Raw genomic sequence first — 20,567 nt, 5'->3', positions numbered from 1 at the left:
CCCAGGCTAGCAATATTCACTGCTATCCTCTCTTGTGAAGCTGGGTAGTGGCAGCGAGCCACAGCTCCCAGTCAGCCACATGACCACAAGGGTAAACAACTATATAATCATTCTTTTTTTCACTTTCAGTACAGTATTCAACAAATTACATGAGATATTCAACACTTTATTATCAAATAGGCTTTGTTTTAGGTGATTCTGCCCAACTATAGGCTAATTTAAGTGTTCTGAGCACGTTTGAAGAGGCTGGGCTAAGCCATTCTGTTCAGTAGGTTAGTGTATTAAATGCACTTCTGATTTACAATGGGTTTATCAGGACGTAACCCCACTGTAAGTTGAGGAAGATCTATATAAGACAAGAGATGAAGCGATGGTGAGACACTTCTGGGGCAAGTGACAAAAGTGGAATACAGATGGCAGCTTAGATAAAAATATTGTATCAATGTTCAATTTACTTAAGTTTATAAATGTACTTGTTATGTAAGAGACTATCCTTATTCTTTGGAAATACTTACTGAAATATCTAGTGGCAGTGATCTTACTCTCCAATAATTCAAAAAATAAACACCGGGGTTGGGGGAGGGTGTGGAGAGAGACAGAGACAGACTGGGCAAATGATAAAGCAAAAGCAGCAAAATGCAATCTGAAAGGGCATCCCACACAGCCTTCAAAACACAGAAGGCAGAGACCCACAAATCCTGCACGTCTACCTGAGGAGGTTCATAAATTGCAGCTACTTCAGCCCTGATGCCAAGAGGAATGTCTTTGTGCTCCGTATACCGGCCATACAAGTACCCGAAATGCTGGTTCCCTGTCTTCCTCCAGAAGTCAAGAAAGCGATCAGCAACTGTGTGATTCTCAAACATGATATTGTCCACATGTCTGTATTTCTGTAGAGTTAACAACAATGGGCTAAATGAAGACACTCCATCAAAAAGAAATGATTTTTCTAGTACAAACCATTCACAAATATCTCCTACCTAGCTCTTTAAACACACACACAAAGGCTCACGAATTTTAAGAATGTGCTCTGTCCCGAGGGGGTGGCCCCGTGGCCGAGTGGTTAAGTTCGCGCGCTCCGCTGCAGGCGGCCCAGTGTTTCGTTGGTTCGAATCCTGGGCGCAGACATGGCACTGCTCATCAAACCACACTGAGGCGGCGTCCCACATGCCACAACTAGAAGGACCCACAACTAAGAATATGCCACTATGTACCGGGGGGCTTTGGGGAGAAAAAGGAAAAAAATAAAATCTTTAAAAAAAAAAAAAAAAAAAAAGAATGTGCTCTGTCCCTGAAACCATTTCCGGTTCTGGTGGGCGGGTCGGGCTCCTCAATAAACTAATTCAAATTAATCTTACTGAGATTTCACCTAAAATGCAGGTTTTCACAATCTCTAGTGCAAAGAATAATTTTCAAAAAGAAAAAGAGAGAAATGGAGGGAAGGAGAGAAAGAAAAGGAAAAAAGAAGTTTCCAAACAGTCAAGAAGGCCATGGAATTCTCGCTAAGAAGCAAAACATGGGCCAGCAGTGGTGGGGAAAGATGAGGTGCACCGCTCTTAGAGGGCACGACAATAAGAGCGGAAAAGGCCACAATAACCCTACGCAATTTTCCCTGGTTCTCTCCCTCCCTCCTAAGCCCAGTCCCCTTCTTAGCCCGGCCTGGACAGGCATCCTGAGCTGGTCCCAGTTCTGTTACCAACTTTCAGAGCCACGGTTTCTTAAAAGACAGAGTCACGACCACTGAGCATTTTAAATAGTCACCAAGGAAATTCTGCCTCCATGCAAGCACAAAAAACTGAAGGCTCCCCTCTGTACTTGCAAGAGCTGGAGATCTTACAAACATTGTCTTCAGTGTATCACTTCCACAAAAGGTCAATCGATCTGTCAATAAATACCTGGGAATGTGCCACACGTAACACACTCTGCTAGCGGCAGCTCCTCTCCAGGGAGGGGCTCTTCCAGCAATTTTCATTTCTCAGCCATAAAAACAAATCTACTGCTTTCCACTGTCTAGACGGACACGGCGAACATCTCACCTGTCTGTTCAGCGTGATGGCGCTTGGCTGGCACTTAGTACAGATGCCGTTAGGCCATGGAAGGTGTCCCTCACACCCTGATTTAATCTTGCAACTGATGTTCTCCAGGGCAACAAATTTCCCCCTGAATAAGAAGAGGCAACTTAATTAATTAAACGTTATAATGGTGAAAGGTTTAGCAGGAGACTGGAAATAATATGTCAAATATCTTACACCTCCTGAACAGAGTTCTAAGGAGCTAAGCATGTGGTAGGCGGCAGCAGAGAAAATGTGCTAAAGATGATTCTAATGGAATTCTAGCTTCTGTTCTGTGGACTTAGACTACACAGCAATACATAACTATTTCCTATAAAAAGCGTTTTACTTTGCACTATCACTAACATCCATGAAGATTTTCAAGAACACTGTTGAATCTACTGATCTAACCTATGCCACTGAGAGGAAATGAAGTCTTTTCAAATTTCATTAATTTATCAGCAACGTTTACATTAAGAGTCTAGTATTCAGACATTTGTAAAAAAATTCTTGTTCATAAAGATTTTGATTGTAACCTGACTAGGACATATAACAAAGATATGCTCCCTCCGCTTTGGCTAAAATAAAAACTACTGTTAGAAGACCACCATCAAGGAAGTCCTGGGCCCCTCTCTGAACTTGGGGCGAATCTGCACAAGTGACTTCACCCTCTGCCAGTTTCCCCATTCAAAAGACGGCCCCACTAATTCAGAGTGGTCTTCACAAGCCAACAGGGCAGGATGGTATGACAGCATCTGGAAAGCAACGACTGCCACTAAGTCTGCATGTTAGTGACAGCCGCAGATGTGCCCCCACGGGAGACTATGGTACTTGACCTAGACTGACAAAAGGCTTACAGATTTCACCACAACGAATCTCTACTCATTCCCTAGTCCAGAAAGTTCCATAGCTTACCCCACTGACAGGCAAGAATGAGTTTCTGGTGGGATTTTTTTCTCCTGGTATAACTTTTTTAAAAAGTGATTTCAGGATGTCAGTGGGTTGTCAAAGATAAAAGCTACAATCAGGCCAACATGACATTCTTCACAAAATGTTGCTGACAGATCCAGCCACCACCTCCTCCTGCTGCACGAACAGGAATAATAAAATCACGGTATGAAGTCCGTTACTCTGGTAAGGGGAGCACACCATCAACAGAAGGGAATGCACAGACAAGTACTTGACGTAGTTTAAAAGAAAGTGAAATACCTCAGGTTCACCCCTCTCCGGGCACTGTCACAACCTGCTCTCAAGGAGCCAAGAGATGGCCTCACCTTCACATACAACTAAGTCACCAGGGCACTGAATACCCAGGGGAAGGTTGGTGAGGTCGCCCAGGGGCCTCCACAGTGGCCACTGCCAGCCTGGCATCTGTCCAACACTGTAGGCACTGTGCATTACAGCAGGACACCACAGAGTCTCCACTCAACTGTTTCTTTTCTAGAATCAGGGCAAAATTCATGAATTCAAATGCTTCGTGACCACCCTCTGATCATTACTTTTCTCATTCATATACACAGTGGCTCTAAGTAACACCTCCCAGATACACAAAATGAACTTCTGCGCACCAAAGCCACACTGGTGCAGCCTAACCGCGTTCAAGCTGCTTACTTGTCGGCCCCTCCAGTCAACTTTCGGATGTAGGCGTGGAAGGACATGTGCTTCACGGGAGGCTCAAGATGGTTTAGGTAGTCCTCATCGAACGGCTGCCAAGACACACACAGTCAGTATGGTCAAGCACCTGCTGGGGTTGCAAGGCACAGAGAGGTAGGCAGCCGAGCTTCGGCTGCGTGCAGGGAGAGACCCAGGCAGCCATGGCCTCTACAAGCCAGGCCCCGTGAAGAGCAATGAGGGAGAACAGGTGCTTGGTTCTCACTTATCATTCATTCTAGGTCAGAATCAAATTTTTCTTTGTGTACCAGTTATTCTTTCAAGATTAAAATGAATCTACATTAAATATAAAACGCTCTAAGTCAAGTAAATATCAGGAAAATTTTGCAAAAAACAAAAAAAAAGCCACAGGATGGAGCAAGAGGAGCCTCATGAAGAAAATCAGGTTGGCCTTGCCGCCATAAATTCAGTGTTACCCAGTTACCAGTCAGCATTATTATGGTAACTCTCAATCTCGCCAGGACAAATCAGCAGAGGAGACACGAGATTCAGGGCAAAGTAAATCAAAACAACGTCAAGCACAAAAACCGCCAGGCCTAGCTTTGTGTCAGGTTTTAAAAGGATTGTCCAGGGAGCCTACTGTAAGTGCTGCCCCTTTATCACAGCAATACAAATGCTTTAGCCATTCCTAATCCACCCAGAAGGTCAGTCCCATAAATAAAGGCTCGTCCTCTGTGCAGTTTGCACTAGTGGGAATATGAGGCCCAGGGCAATAAACAGATAAGTTCTTTCAGCCACTACGACCAAGTGCAGGGACTTAAGAGAAGTATTTAGACGGCTCCAGGAAGCGGCCCACCACTCGAGCCCAGAACTTACTCTGCAAGGACTCTCACCTCTAGAGGAACGCAGTGCACACATTTCCCCAGAGGGCCGTGTCGGCATCTGAGAGCAAAAGAAACACACAGCCATCAGCATGCCTGTTTTTCTGCTGCTGCCCCTCAGCGTTTTTGATATTAAAAATGTACATCATACTTAATAAAGCATTTCCCTACCTACATGAAATTACTTTAGATGGTATGTGGTGAGTGTTTTTTTTAATTGTTTAGCATTTATTTTGATGTGTATTAGAAAAAACTGACCAGCACATCAAACCTGTGATTTCATGGATAGTAACTGCTTAAAATGACACAAGCTAAAAATAAAAGTGAATGGATTTGAAGTCAATTTAAATACAAATGTTAAATAAATACTAAGAAAGTTGGTACGTGGATATGGCAAAAATCCTCAGAGTGGTACATAAATAACTCAGGTCTGGAAAACACCCACGTCGTGCACGCTTTGGAAAAAAGCACAAAGGATGCTTGGCTCTGTAGGTTTCAGACATTTCAGTCAGAGAACCCTTAGAAGCTCCACATGTAAAACATGACCGTGGAGATGAGCTCAGGTGAAGAGGGTGGTGATGGGCTGGTGGGAAAGCCAAGCAGTGGTCCCTCAGGGCTCAACCAGATCACTTTCTAAATGGGGTCAGAACTCTGATGCATGTGAGTTCTACATGTCAGGGTAGAGATGGCCTGTGTCTCCTAACAGGCAGGCTCTTATAGATGAATGCACACGCGGGGCTGGTCCCGTGGCTGAGTGGTTAAGTTCGTGCACTCCGCTGCAGGTGGCCCAGTGTTTCGTTGGTTCGAATCCTGGGCGTGGACATTGCACTGCTCATCAAACCACGCTGAGGCAGCGTTCCACATGCCACAACTAGAAGGACCCACAACTAAGAATATACAACTATGTACCAGGGGGCTTTGGGGAGAAAAAGAAAAAAAATAAAATCTTAAAAAGAAAAGAATGCACACACATGTGCACACACACACAAGCACCCTCTAAAAGATTCCTAATGAAGCTTCAAAGACACTGATCGTGCAGAGAGCTAGCACTGGGTCCCTGGGAGGAAACGCAAATGGAAGAGGCGTGCAGGCTAATGGCTATGGCCATGAAGTGGCTCCATGCCAACTGCAGCTGAGCACCATTTGGGGCTCTTTAATCTAAGATGTACGAGTTGCTAATGCAGCATTTGGAATCCCAGTATCTCGATGTCAGCACCCCATCACGTTTATGGACTGACGCAGTTACAAAAGACTCCACTGCAGAGACAAACCACCTTCGCTCAGATAACTTCACATCACCGAGTGTAAACTCAGAGGTCTCTAAATGATTGCTTTAAAAAGAACTGCAAAAAATCTAAAATAAACAAATGTACACAAACATAAGCTTTTTTTTTTTTTAAAGATTTTATTTTTTCCCTTTTCTCCCCAAAGGCCCCGGTACATAGTTGTGTATTTCTTTAGTTGTGGGTCCTTCTAGTTGTGGCATGTTGCATTTTATATAATCCTAAGTGAAAAGCTAATACTCAAGGCAGCAGCAGCACCTTTAGCAAATGAAATGTTCACGTGAATGAATGAAGAGTATACGGCATAGATAACGTTGAAACTGCACTACTCTAATGTAATGAGAGACCTGAACGAGGACCATGCACTAGCAGGTACCCAAGTACCACCCCTTCTGCTCCTTCCTCCTGCCCTGTCACACTTGCTAAAGTCCCACTCTGCCCATGGCAATCAAGTATCCCCAGGGGTACATCATGGTAAAGACTCAGTTTAAGGCCTTTCCCTTCTTTCAAATCTCTTAGTTCCAAATACTTGGAGACTCTTAAATCATATATGGAACATACTTTGAGATTCAAACAACGAGAAACAGCTTACAAAATAATTTGAAGTGAAACAATCTGAAAAGAGGTAGTCAAACTCAAAACTTACATTTCTTCATCAGATATGTATTGAAACAGGACACGCTGTCAGTGTTTCACTTTACTGACCCATCAGGATCACCAAAGGCGGGACTGAACCCCAGGAGCACTTACAGCTGTGGGTCGCGGCTTCTGTAAATCTTCCCGTCCTGTTTGCTGAGGTACTGGTCAATCTCATCTTCCACCACATTAGGAGCACCAAAGGCCTTGAACCCCGGTGGGGTGGATGTCTCCATTTCAGATGAGGGTCCAGCAAGACTCGAGGGAAACAGGAACAACAAATCGCCATGCCTGTTCAAACGACAAACCTAAGTCAAGGCCTTCCTTCCTTCCTTCTACAACCTGAGCTGCACAGATCACCCTGGATCTGAAACTCTCTGACATCTGCAGAAAGCACACACCAACCTTCCCAAAGGCCTAAATGACAAGCTTTCCAATGTTGAGAGACCAGAATTTTCTTTTCATGTTTCCCACGCTTAACATTCTAAACGCCAGCAGCAGGTTCTCTGGAACTGTAACTTCATTTCTTTTACAAGTGTGTTCTAAAATTCATGCCACACACCCACCTGCCTGTATATGCTCTCACACAGATGGACAGACGTCAAAATATACACACCAGCTCTGCAGGCAGTTTTCTCCCTCCTACTCACTCTTCACTTGGCTCCCACTGTCCTTTAGCCTCTATTCGGCTTCCCCACGTTATCTACCTGGTACATACTTCCATTTCTTTCTCTACGTTCACACGCCCACACGTCTACATAGACATATGTATCACTGCTTGAAAACAATGAGATTATCAAAGACATACTTTTTGCATTTGCTTTTCTCATTCAACAATACCTCACAAAATCCCCTCAAATACTCCAAATATAGTCCGTGTCACGTCGTTACTTTTACTGGCTGCATAACGTTCCCCAGTGAAGCTGCCTCGTAATTTACTCTGCCACTCCCATGCCAAAGGGCACCTGCGCTATCCGTGGGCTTCTGCCACCATGAACACCACTTGAGGAAATGCTCAAAGACAGCAGCGTATGGTTTTGCTTCTACAGAGTGGATTTCCGGGAGTGGCCCTGTTAGACTGAAGAGTTTTTGTGTTTAAAGCTGGTGACACACTGCTTTCCAAAAAGGCTGCCACAATTTCCATTGACAATACTTGGTTTTCTATCATTTTCACTGTAAATTTAAATTATTTTCTTCCTTAACCAGAACCACGCTGCTGACTTACTGCAGGACCCGATTAACACAGCCAGACGACTGCGACCCAAAGCTAAACAAGCATTCCCACTCGGGAGCGGTTCTCAGCAGCACTGTGGGCTCCCGCAGGACCACAGACGGTTCGCAACACCAAAAACCAACACCATCTTGGAGGAAAAGCTGCAGCACTACCATTTGGTAAATATTTAACTGCTGTCAACAAGACACACACACAGGAAAATGACACTGAAAGAGCAGCCTGCCACAGCACTAAACCAACAACCTGAATGGAGAGGGGCGCAGGCCACAGATTAAAAACAGTGAGGACACAGGACATGAAGAGGCTTGGTCACAGCTCTTCAGTAGACTTGTTCTCTCCCCTTTTTCCTTCATAATTCAATGGTGATAAAATTGCCAAACAGGGAGCCGGCCCAGTGGCATGGTGGTTAAGTTTGTGCACTCCACTTTGGTGGCCCAGGGTTCACAGGTTTGGATCCTGGGTACAGACCTACACACCACTCACCAAGCCATGTTGTGGCAGCGTCCCATACACAAAGTAGAGGAAGACTGGCACAGATGTTAGCTCCGGGATCACCTTCCTCAAGCAAAAAAAAAAGGAAGATTGGCAACAGATGTTAGCCCAGGGCCAGTCTTCCTCACAAAAAAAGAAATTGCCAAACTGTAATCAAAGACCTCTGTTTCTAGCAGCGGGTTAGATATTCCTAAACATTCTCCAGCTACAGAACACTTGGCTCAGCTGCCACATCAGTTTTAAAAAATATACTCATGCACTGTCGAGCTCTAAAGAAAGTAAGGAACTCCCCAGGGGCCAAAAAACCAACAATAGCTCAAACAAGAACAGGGGGAACAGAGCTCATAGCTGCCCTCTGGCCAGCCCCACTACAGGAGCCCCGAGCTTGGCTTACACAGTCATTCTCTGCCCAAGGCAGACTGCTGAGCCTGAAACACCACACAAAGTCACGTCTCGAGAGCCGGGAAAAATCCATCAGGTGAAAATAGGAACCGAAGAGGAATCCCGTCTGCTTCCACCCACTACATAGTAGGGAAAAAAGTCACCTCTGAGAGTCTGTAACCAAAAGCCTGCTCTGCCATGTGCCCAGGGTGGAATTAGCTATGCTACTTGGTTCTGGAAGCCCAAAGACAGAAATTAACTCACAGGAGTGCTGGATCCACAGCGCCCCCTTGTGCCAAGAGAAGCAAATGCAAGGCTTCTCCGTAGAAAAGCCACTAACCAGGGGTCCTTCAGGACTCCCCAAGACCAAGTTTGGTCAAATATAAGCTCTCAAAAAGAGTTCACCAAATGGACAAGAGAAACAAGCCGTCATGAGCAAGAGTGGGCAAAGACAACAATAATCAAATTTAGACAGTCAAGGACTACAGATTTGAAATTACAAGATACAAAACATAAGATTAGATGGAATGTTGCACAAAAATGGAATGGAAAGAGTCCAAGTAACAAGAAGCTACCTAAAACGACCAGGTGGGATTCTGGGAGGCAGGGCAGCTGGGGCCACAGATGAAGTGGCTCTTCACAAATCCCCTGATACAGAGCCAGACAACATGTCAAACTCACTGACAACAGTGCGACAGGTATCCTCGTGAACCCCAAAACAGGCGGGGGAGACACCCCCGATGCTACAAGACCTAAGAGGAAAGCATCATGCGTGTGCCTGGCAAGACAGAGCCCCCACAGAAGCCAGCAGTCTTCACCAGAAGCTTAGCAGGCCAGTGCAAGAACAGAGGGAAACCCGGAAGGAGCCTGAGCCACACGGTCCCTGCCAGTGAGTGAGGCCAATGGCTGGGTTTGAAAAGGGGTTCACTGGTTCGAATCCCGGGTGCGGACATGGCACTGCCTGGCACGCCATGCTGTGGTAGGCGTCCCACATATAAAGTGGAGGAAGATGGGCACTGATGTTAGCTCAGGGCCAGGCTTCCTCAGTGAAAAGAGGAGGACTGGCAGCAGTTAGCTCAGGGCTAATCTTCCTCAAAAAAAAAAAAAAAAAAAAAAGAGCAGACAGAGGGGGAAAAAGATCACCCACAACTGAACAAAAGAATTATAATGGACTGCTGAGCTGTGACAAGGTAAGCCAGGGGGCGGTGGAATCAGATCAAATTAGAGCACAAAGAGAGTAACCACCACTCGTAAACACATGGGTGAAATGAAGGCATGCTTCAAGCATGACAGAAGAGCAGTGACAGAACGTAGTTCTCAAGTGTAGGCCCACGCTGGTAAGTACCACGACTATCCTCGGAAAGACAGACTCTAGGATAATTCAGACAGAAATCCACTCTAAGCGCCCCTCGGGGTGGCTGAGCTGTCCGATGCCTCGGGTACAGTACTGGTGCCTCAGGTACAGTACTGGTGCCCCGGGTACAGTACTGGTGCCCCGGGTACAGTACCTCGGGTACAGTAGTGGTGCCTCGGGTACAGCACTGGTGCCCCGGGTACAGTACCTCGGGTACAGTAGTGGTGCCTTGGGTACAGTACTGGTGCCTCGGGTACAGTCCTGGTGCCTTGGGTACAGTACCTCAGGTACAGTACTGGTGCCTCGGGTACAGCACTGGTGCCTTGGGTACAGTACCTCGGGTACAGTAGTGGTGCCTCGGGTACAGTCCTGGTGCCTTGGGTACAGTACCTCGGGTACAGTAGTAGTGCCTCGGGTACAGTCCTGGTGCCTTGGGTACAGTACCTCGGGTACAGTAGTAGTGCCTCGGGTACAGCACTGGTGCCTCGGGTACAGTACCTCAGGTACAGTACTGGTGCCTCGGGTACAGTACCTCGGGTACAGTACTGGTGCCTCGGGTACAGTACCTCAGGTACAGTACTGGTGCCTTGGGTACAGTACTGGTGCCCCGGGTACAGTACCTCGGGTACAGTACTGGTGCCTCGGGTACAGTACCTCAGGTACAGTACTGGTGCCTTGGGTACAGTACTGGTGCCTCGGGTACAGTCCTGGTGCCTTGGGTACAGTACCTCGGGTACAGTAGTGGTGCCTCGGGTACAGTCCTGGTGCCTCGGGTACAGTACCTCAGGTACAGTACTGGTGCCTTGGGTACAGTACTGGTGCCTCGGGTACAGTCCTGGTGCCTTGGGTACAGTACCTCGGGTACAGTAGTGGTGCCTCGGGTACAGTCCTGGTGCCTTGGGTACAGTACCTCGGGTACAGTAGTGGTGCCTCGGGTACAGTCCTGGTGCCTTGGGTACAGTACCTCAGGTACAGTAGTGGTGCCTCGGGTACAGCACTGGTGCCTCGGGTACAGTACCTCAGGTACAGTACTGGTGCCTCGGGTACAGTACCTCGGGTACAGTACTGGTGCCTCGGGTACAGTACCTCGGGTACAGTACTGGTGCCTTGGGTACAGTACTGGTGCCTCGGGTACAGTCCTGGTGCCTTGGGTACAGTACCTCAGGTACAGTACTGGTGCCTCGGGTACAGTACCTCGGGTACAGTCCTGGTGCCTTGGGTACAGTACCTCGGGTACCGTAGTGGTGCCTCAGGTACAGTCCTGGTGCCTTGGGTACAGTACCTCGGGTACAGTAGTGGTGCCTCGGGTACAGCACTGGTGCCTTGGGTACAGTACCTCAGGTACAGTCCTGGTGCCTCGGGTACAGTACCTCGGGTACAGTCCTGGTGCCTCGGGTACAGTACCTCGGGTACAGTACTGGTGCCTCGGGTACAGTACCTTGGGTACAGTCCTGGTGCGACCACAGTCCAGTTTGATAGCTTTGTCTCAAAGGCATTTCATTCTGTAGCCTCCTTTCCTTGGATCCAGCTTTCAGAAGAGTTTTTCAAAACTTAGCCACTATCTTTTGAGGGCTCACCATGTACAGGCGCCGTGCAGCCGTGTGAAGGAGGCACTGCTATCCCCTTGCAGACAGGGACGGTGAGGCCCAGTGAGGTTAAGTAACTTCCCCAGGCACACAGCCAGTGAGGGCGCAGTGTGAATCCAAACCCACCTAACATTCATGAGAAGTGATTCTTAAGGTGCAAAAACCATTTACAAGCTGGGAGGAAAGATGAGCCTCATCTGCACTGGAAATGGACATCAACGACAGGCTTTATCTAATTACAGGGGTAGGCAAACAGCAGATATCCAATAAATATTTGTTGAAGAACAAATAAACGAATGCTGTAAGTGCTTTTTTATCTTCTAGATATACTAACTTGTGAACCTAAAAACGAGCACACAAACTGCCAAAATAGCCTATTATTCTGACAGGTAAACACAGAGCCAACCACCAGCAAAGTCCAGCCCACCCACTCACGCTGCCTGCAGCCCCCGTGGGAGAGCTCCCCACCCACCAGCTGAGGCCTGAATGATGTTAAGCGTTCGGCTCACTGATATGTTAGCAGGTGTGCCCAGACAGTTTAGACAGAAGTTGGCAAACTTTTTCTGCAAAGGCCCAAAACAGTAAAAATCTGTGGCTTTGGAGGCCATGCCATCTCTGTCACAATCACTCAGCTCCACCCTTGTAGGGTGAAAACCCGTAAATGAATGCCTGAGGCTGTGCTCCACTGAAACTACAAAAATAAGCAGTGAGCTATGGGAAGAGGTCTCTGTACCCCATAAACCCCTACTGACATCACTCGTCAACTCTAGGGAACTCTATGGGGTCTCGCCAGCAAGAAATACGGTCTGGGCACTGAGCCACTGCACTGCCGGCCCCTCTGCCCGACAAGCAGGTCCCGAGGCAGAAGCCCGCACAGAGCTCCGTTCAAGGTCCTCCTCTGCAGAGAAGCAGCCGACTGTGCAGCTCACCCGCCGCACCCCCGCCCTAGACCGCAACTCTCTCTCCTCAGTGACACACATCTCAGAATTCTGCAAGTCAGCCAAAGCGGCTCAACAGTAACTGCAGATTCAGTGTGACTGCTGAATACCTGGCAAGAAATATGGTCGCCTGTGTTTCGGCCAGTGACTGGGACCATAATTACAGTATCAGGGCGACGTGAGGAGGAAACAGGACAGAATGGAGCAAGCGTGGTGGGTAACCGGTGCCGTCATCCCACCCTCCCCGCCGGGCACATACTTGATCTTCAGCAGGTTGAGGGACTTGTTGGAGGACGCCGTTATCTCTCCAGTCTTGTTTCTATTGATGTAAACTGAGAAGCCATTATTTTGGAAGCCAAACTCCTTTGCGACCTAAAACAAGCCCCAAACAACAGACAGTTAATAAAATATTTAAGCATCATTTCTCTGATCACATATACATCAGACAATAGGAGAACACTCACTAAATTTAGAAACTGCTCCTCGTTAGCCAAATTTCTCTGGTTATTTTGCTCTCTTGTGAGGAAATTTGTACTGTTTATGCAGATGTCAAGTAAAACGAGAAAAGTGGCCAAAAAGAAGCAAAGCTTTTGTAAATGATAAGACTATGACACATTTAAGAGTTTGAAGCAAGCTGGAGTCATGGCCATATCTGGAAAGTTTAATTTCTACTTTTGAAATCAATTCTAAAAATTCACTTCCAATTTTGAAACCTAACAGAAGAAAAATGAAGTATAGAAGATGCCACTAAATCAGTAACAAATGTCCACCATGCCAGGTGCTGGGAATATTCATTTATTCACTCAACAAACAGTAAGCAGTCCTGTGTGCTGTTCCATTCGGGGTGCTCAGAACACAAGACGGAGTAAAAACAGACCATGCTCCTGCCATTGAGGATCTTACCATCAAGTGGGGGAGACAAACTCAACAAAGATGAGCACCACAGGTTGAGATAAGCACCAAGGCAGGAAGGGAGAGAGAGCAAAGCAGGGAAGAGGCCGTCCCAGAAGGGAGGACAGAGAAGGTCTCTCTGAGGAGCACATGTGAGCAGAGGCCTGGAGGAGGAGAGTGAGACTGCTACGCACAAAGCTGGGAAGGAACAAGGCAGGCAGGAGGAGCACATACAAAGGCCAACAGGCAGGAAGGGGTTGGAAAGAGTGAGGTCAGAGTCCAGCGGGCAGGAAGGAAGCAGGACGTGATGAGACTGGCGAGGTAGACAGGAGCTGACACACAGGACCATGTGGGCCGTGAAGAGTCTGCAGGCCAGGTCAGGAGCCATGGGAAGCCACAGGGGCTGAGGACAGGAGGCTGCCGACCTACTGATCCTATTTCTTATTGCCACTCTGCTGCAGGTGGGAAGAGGAAATGGGATAGCCAATCGTCTGGACAAGAGGAGACGGGCTCAGATGAGGCCAGGACAGTGGAGAGGGAGGGAGGAGCACACCTTCCAGTCATCATAATCAACAACCCCCAGTAAGGGGCAGGATGAGAGGGCAGAATGGAGTGAGGGAGAGGACAGACATCACAGTGGTGTTCAGAATTCTGGGTTGAGAACTGTTGGAAGGTGACACCTGTAAGGGAGCCATATAAGAGGCTGAAGGAGGAAGACTGAAAGGAAAATCAAGCCTTCTTTTTTTTTTGAGGAAGATCAGCCCTGAGCTAACATCTGCCAATCCTCTTTTTGCTGAGGAAGACTGGCCCTGAGCTAACATCCATGCCCATCTTCCTCCACTTTATATGTGGGACGCCTACCACAGCATGGCTTGATGATCTGTGTTATATCCGCAGCCAGCATCCGAACCAGCAGACCCCAGGCTGCCAAAGCCGAACATGTGCACTTAACCGCTGCGCCACTGGGCCGACCCCATCAAGCCTTCTATTTAACGCTGAGATTTGAACTGACTTCCAGACACCCTGGTGAAGGCATCAGGCTGGCAGTTAGTACTTGAGTTTGAGGCCAGGAGAGGGATCCAAGCTGGTGCTCAACGTTTAAGGGTCATCAGAGAAGAGTTAAACCAATGAAAAGACAGGGTCTCGCGGCAAAGGAGCAGAAATAATAAAACAGAATCAAATGGAAATTCTACAAATGAAAAATATAATAAATAACTGAAATGGAAAATTCACAAGATGGGTTTATCAGCAGAAGGGAGATGACAGAAGAAAGAGTCAATTAACCTGAAACTATATAATCTGAAGACAGAGATTTAAAAGAAAAATGAACAGAGCCTTAGCAACCCCTAGAACAATATCAAATGACCCTCAAGAGAAGACAATGAGGATACAACTGAAAAATTGAAGAAAGAATGGGCAAAACCCTCAAATTTGATGAAAAACACAGAGTAACAAATCAGGAAGTTCAGCAAACCCAAAGGAGGATAAATAAAAAGAAAACTACCCGTAGGTACATGATCATCAAACCGCTGAAAACCAGAGATCAACTGAGACCAAAACAATGGGACAACATCTTTAAAGTGCTGAGGGGGACTAAAAACTTGTCAGCTCAGAATTCGGTATCCGGCAAAAATACCCTTCAAATACAAGGGTAAAAGGAACATATTTTCTGGTCAACAAAACCCGCCAGAGCCTGTTACCAGCAGGCCTCCACTACAGAAAATGCCTCCGGACGTTCTTCAGGCTGAAGAAAAGCAATACTAGACAAAAACTCAGACCTAGAAAAAACACTGGAAAAGTAAAGAAGGCAGAAATTATGAAGATAATAACTCTAAATTATGCAACATGAAACTATCACATTAAATGTTTTGTGATTGTTAAAAAAAAAAAGAACTGCCATGAGACTCCTTACAAAGAGACAGCATGGGTCAGGAATGAGAGCAGGGAGGAGCTGGACATTTCCCTAAGTCAACTGAAGGCTCACCGACAGCTGATGCCTTGTTCTACCTGCTGCTTTTTACCTATGGTTGATTTATCCTTTGATATGGAATTACGGATAACAGCTAGTATTTATTCACTGTAAGAAAAAAGAGTTAATAATTAACTTTATGTATTAACCTTATATTCTACTGATTTAAAAAAATGGATTAAAAGTAATTTCAAATCACCTTGTCATTCTGAAAGCAATAATAAGCAATGGTCTTTAAGACAAAGTTAAGATTTTATATCAGATATACTATAATAAGTATGTGATACCACATGATTTTTTCCTCCAAGCTAAAAGTGGCATTAATAAAATTAAGTGGGGCCAGCCCCGTGGCTGAGTGGTTAAGTTCTTGCGCTCCCCTGCAGCCGGCCCAGTGTGTCGTTGGTTCGAATCCTGGGTGCGGACACGGCACTGCCCACTAAGCAATGCTGGGGTGGCGTCCCACATGGCACAACCAGAAGGACCTACAACTAGAATATGCAACTATGTACTGGGGGGTTTGGGAGAAGAAGAAGAAAAAAGACTGGTAACAGATGTTAGCTCAGGTGCCAATCTTTAAAAAAAAAACAGTTGAAGTATTATAAGGAGAAGGGACCATGTCACATGCTGCTGAGAGATCAATTAAGAAAAGACTGAGAACCACCCACTAGCCCAAGCAGGTAGGACGTGAGGTGACTCTCTAAGAGTCGTTTCAGGGAAGCAAGCACAACAGCAGCCTGACAGAACAGGCTGAAGAGCACTAGGGTGAGGAGGGGCACCGGTGAGTGAGACAGCCAGAAGGACTCATCCTGGAGGGGTTTACGGCTGATGATTCACGGAAAAGGAATGCTTGAGTGAGAAGCATTAGAGGTCTCACAGGAAGCCAAGGCTCAAGATTCTGTGAGAGATTTTCCGCATAAACCATCTCACCACACTTGAAAACATCAATTTCCTTAGAGGGCATAAATACCACAAATTAAATCAGGATCAAGGCTATCAAGTGTGGGGACAGCAAGCTAGAGCCAACAACGTTCACAGAAGACAACCTACACTTTTCAGGCAACTTTGTGATTAGACAGGAAGGCCATTTCAAAGCCCATTTATAGGGTACATGTACACAGCCAAACTATTAATTACTAAAGGTCAGTATGATCCCACTTACATGAGACACCTGGAGAAGTCACATACACAAAGACGGAAAGTAGGATGGTCGTTGCCAAGGGCTGCGGCAGGAGGAGAAGGGAGCTGCTGTTTAATGGGACAGAGTTTCAGATTTGCAAGATGAAAAAGTTCTGGAGATGGATGGTAGTGATGGTTGCAAAACAATGTGAATGTACTTAACACTATTGAATCGTACACGTAAAAATGGTTTAGGGGCCGGCCCCATGGTGGACAGGTTAAGTTCACACGCTCGGATTCGGCAGCCCAGGGTTTCGCCGGTATGGATCCTGGGCGCGGACATGGCACCGCTTGTCAGGCCATGCCGAGGCGGCATCCCACATGCCACAACTAGAAGGACCCACAACTAAAATATACAACTATGTACTGGGGGGATTTGGGGAGAAAAAGAAAAAAAAAAAGGAGATTGGCAACAGTTGTCAGCTCAGGTGCCAATCTTAAAAAAAAAAATGGTTTAGATGGCAAATTTTATGTTGCGGGTTATTTTTTTATCACAATAAAAAAAAGGATGTAAATCTACATTTATTGACATAGAACCATGTCCATAACCTACTGTCAAGTGAAAAAAAGGTTACAAATGATCATATGATAAGAATTTAACATCTTTGAAACGGATACATCTTAAGAGCAACAGCGTCTTACAGTTTTTGCCTGCAGGGCAGCAGGACTGACACAAAGGACACTGCCTGGGCATGTGTAAACTTGTCACCCAGGTGGCATGGCTGGACAACTGTCACCCTCAACATTTCTATCAAACAAGCCATTTAACCATCAGTCAAGGAAGGAAGAGGAATCCTGTTTGTCAAGCCCTCCTGGTAGGATGGAGAGAACTCCAGCACCAGCACCCGCAGAACAGGTGTCAGCAGGTGGCACACTGACCCTGCCGACAGTGCAGACAATGACTCTCCGTGGTAAGACATGGACACTAACAGGTGAGTCAAAAAATGGTTCAGAAGGACTACACTCTGAATGTGATGTTGTAGGGAGATCCTACCCAATTAATTTCCCCAAGATTTTCGTTCTTATGTATAGGTAAAAATAATACATGGTTAAAATAAATTATTTCCAAATAAGTCTAAAATACCACTTTATTTAAATATAAAATTCTAAGTGACAAGGGACAGCAGGTGTGATAGCACTTTCTTCTTTCTTAGTGATACATAAATGTTTCTCCTTAAACTCAATACACTAGATCTGACAAGCACAGCAACAGTACAGTATGATCCCATTTCGGCAAAAGTTTGTGCACGTATGTATGTAGGGGTGTGTGACTGCATGCACTCACGTGTGCACGCACAGACATGCTATGCTAACAGTTATTTCTGGGCAGCAGAATTGCAAGTGATTCTTGCTTGTTTCTTTATGCTTTTCTGTGTTGCCTGAATCTGTTATAATTAATCCATACTATTTTTATAATCAAAGGAAAGGATTTTCATTTGAGGGAAACATACTTCAGAGTAATAAATGTGTTTGTTTTTTAGTATTCCCAAGAAAATTTCTTCCAAGCAATGACTACTGTGTTGATGATGGCTTCAGCGATCAAACAGTCAAAATCAAACTATATCTCCCCAACTCCAACCACTTCCAATGACAAGCTGTCGTGTCTGTGTTTCTCTATGCGAGGCAACAATGAACCACCCAGAGGGAAATACCAGGATTTCAGGAATACTTCTGAAGCAAACAGAAGTCAGAACTACAATGTTATATTTTTAGGTTTCTCTGAAATCTTCTGAATTTAACCTGTGTGACCACTCTACATTTGATACCAAGCACAAAAACCTCAAGTTAAAAACAAAATCAGGGCCAGCCTGGTGGTGCAGCGGTTATGCGCGCACGTTACGCTTCGGCGGCCCAGGGTTCACCGGTTCCAATCCTGGGTGCAGACATGGCACCGCGTGGCAAGCCATGCTGTGGTAGGTGTCTCACATATAAAGTAGAGGAAGATGGGCACAGATGTTAGCTCAGGGCCAGTCTTCCTCAGCAAAAAGAGGAGGAGTGGCAGCAATTAGCTCAGGGCTAATCTTCCCAAAAAAAGCCACAAAAAACCCCCCACAAAATCCTATCTACCCGTGGTTACTATAGACTAAGTTAAAAAATGTCCCTATCACAAAGCCTCAGAAAAGTAAAGAACTATAGGTAGTTCTCTTACGTCTGGTGTTTATCCGCACAATTATCTAAGCAATAGCCACTTAATGCTTAATCTTTGTGCAGATGACCTCTCAAGAATTCTAGCACTTACCATATCCTAGCACCATCCCTAAGAACAAGCTGACAATGGTCAGATGCTACTACAAGAGTAGGATACTAAAAATTTCCTGAAGACTCAGAGATTCTCTGTTACCTATTGCACCTAATTCTTCTTCCTTTTATTCCTATAAATATGGTCCTGTAAGCAGTGCTATTGGAACCATGACAGCAACTACGTTTTAGAAACCAAATTTCCCAAGTAAGAGTTGTGGCCTCACCAACAGATCACAGGCCCAGTGTGAGCCTCAGTAAGTCTCTTTACTCCCCTGGCCTTCAGTTTCCACCTTTGTGAAAATAAAAAAGTCAGACTATAAGACACCTAAGATTCCCTCTGGCTCTAACAGTCCATGACACTACAATATTTTTTGCTTATGAAAAATGAAAAACGATATTTTTCATCATTACCAAAGGTAACACCTGCTTGCAACAAATTCAAATAACACAGAATGTATAAAGCAGAGGCTGGCAAACTTTTCCGTAAAGGGCCAGGCAGTAAATATTTCTGGCTTTGCAGGCCACACAGTCTCTGCCCCAGCTCACCTCCCTGCCGTTGGAGCTCCAAAGCAGTCAGACAATACACAAATCAATGACTGTGGCTGTATTCCAGTAAAACTCTACTTACAAAAACAGGCGGCCAGGGGCGAGCCCGGTTCGCATGTTCCACTTCTCCGCGGCCCAGGGTTCGCCGGTTCGGATCCCGGGTGTGGACATGGCACCACTTGGCAAAAACCATGCTGTGGCAGGCGTCCCACGTATAAAGTAGAGGAAGACGGGCAAGGATGCTAGCTCAGGGCCAGTCTTCCTCAGCAAAAAAGAGGAAGATTGGCAGTAATTAGCTCAGGGCTAATCTTCCTCAAAAAAAAACACAGGCGGCCAGCCCTGGAGCCATAGTTTGCTGTCCTCTGGCATGAAGTATAAAGTGAGAGCCACTCTCCTGACTGCAGGCCTCTCCTCCCAAGGCTACCTCTTCAAGTCAGCTGGTGCTCTTTCACGTCACATTCTGTGCTCACACAACAGATGTGTGTTATGTGGCATTAGTTTTTAAGAACAAAGGGGATCATTCTATACATGTTTTTAACAATTCCCCTTTGACAGACAATTCAAGTTTTTCACTCTCCTCTTTTTCACTGTCATAAACACTACTCCTGTGAAATGGTTTTACACCTACATCTGGGCCCTTGGTCCTACAACTGTACGCAGTGGTCAGTCGTGACACAATGTGATGCTGTATCAATCCAACCAAGCTCGACAGAGAAAAGCAATGCAATAGACTCAACTTGGGAGTGGGCGGAATGAGGAAAAGAGGAAAGGTAGAGAATGGGAAGGGAATACAGTGGAGGACGAAGAAGATCCTGACAGGCAAACACCCGAGCCACAGGTACCTTTTTCAAAAATGTTGCAGCCGTTTCTCTCTTGGTTGCTGTGATCCGCTTCACCCCATCTGGAGACTGAACACGAACGATCTGTTGAAATGAAACGAGACGGTTACTGCACAGCCCAGTAAGGTCCTGATCTATTATTAACACTAACATCTGCAGTCTTCCAACATCATATGGGTGACCGAAACTTAAAGCCAAACCCCACCCTTCCCCTTGCGATACCAAAGTTTCTACAAGATGAAGCCGAGGTACGAAATTCATCAACATATGGGAGGACTTCCTGAGAGGACTGCCCTGATTCTCCACGCTTATTTCACTCAGAAAGACACAACCCCCATTCCTAACCATTACTTATGAAGAATATCTCTGCAACACTAATATTTTTCTCTTCAGATTTACAAAAAACAAACAAACAAACAAAAACAGAAGAAAACCCCACCATGCATCATGAATGACCA

The 20,567-nt window shown here is 46.0% G+C and overlaps 1 protein-coding gene across 1 annotated transcript in view; it reads right to left on the bottom strand.

Annotated features, from left to right (window-relative positions):
* Positions 1-20,567, bottom strand: part of NPLOC4 (NPL4 homolog, ubiquitin recognition factor) — a 70,654-nt gene that overhangs the window by 47,080 nt on the left and 3,007 nt on the right. The window contains exons 2-8 of the mRNA XM_070561331.1: positions 20,113-20,193; positions 12,707-12,819; positions 6,577-6,753; positions 4,556-4,604; positions 3,663-3,757; positions 2,037-2,160; positions 711-890 (exon numbers count right to left, since the gene is read on the bottom strand). Coding sequence (XP_070417432.1) covers positions 711-890; positions 2,037-2,160; positions 3,663-3,757; positions 4,556-4,604; positions 6,577-6,753; positions 12,707-12,819; positions 20,113-20,193 — 819 coding nt within the window. The remainder of the gene's footprint in view (positions 1-710; positions 891-2,036; positions 2,161-3,662; positions 3,758-4,555; positions 4,605-6,576; positions 6,754-12,706; positions 12,820-20,112; positions 20,194-20,567) is intronic.

The sequence above is a fragment of the Equus przewalskii genome, chromosome 10, assembly GCF_037783145.1.
Source record: "Equus przewalskii isolate Varuska chromosome 10, EquPr2, whole genome shotgun sequence".
Classification (NCBI taxonomy): domain Eukaryota; kingdom Metazoa; phylum Chordata; class Mammalia; order Perissodactyla; family Equidae; genus Equus; species Equus przewalskii.
The sequence above is the reverse complement of the archived record's forward strand: the minus strand, read 5'-3'. Positions and strand labels throughout refer to the sequence as shown.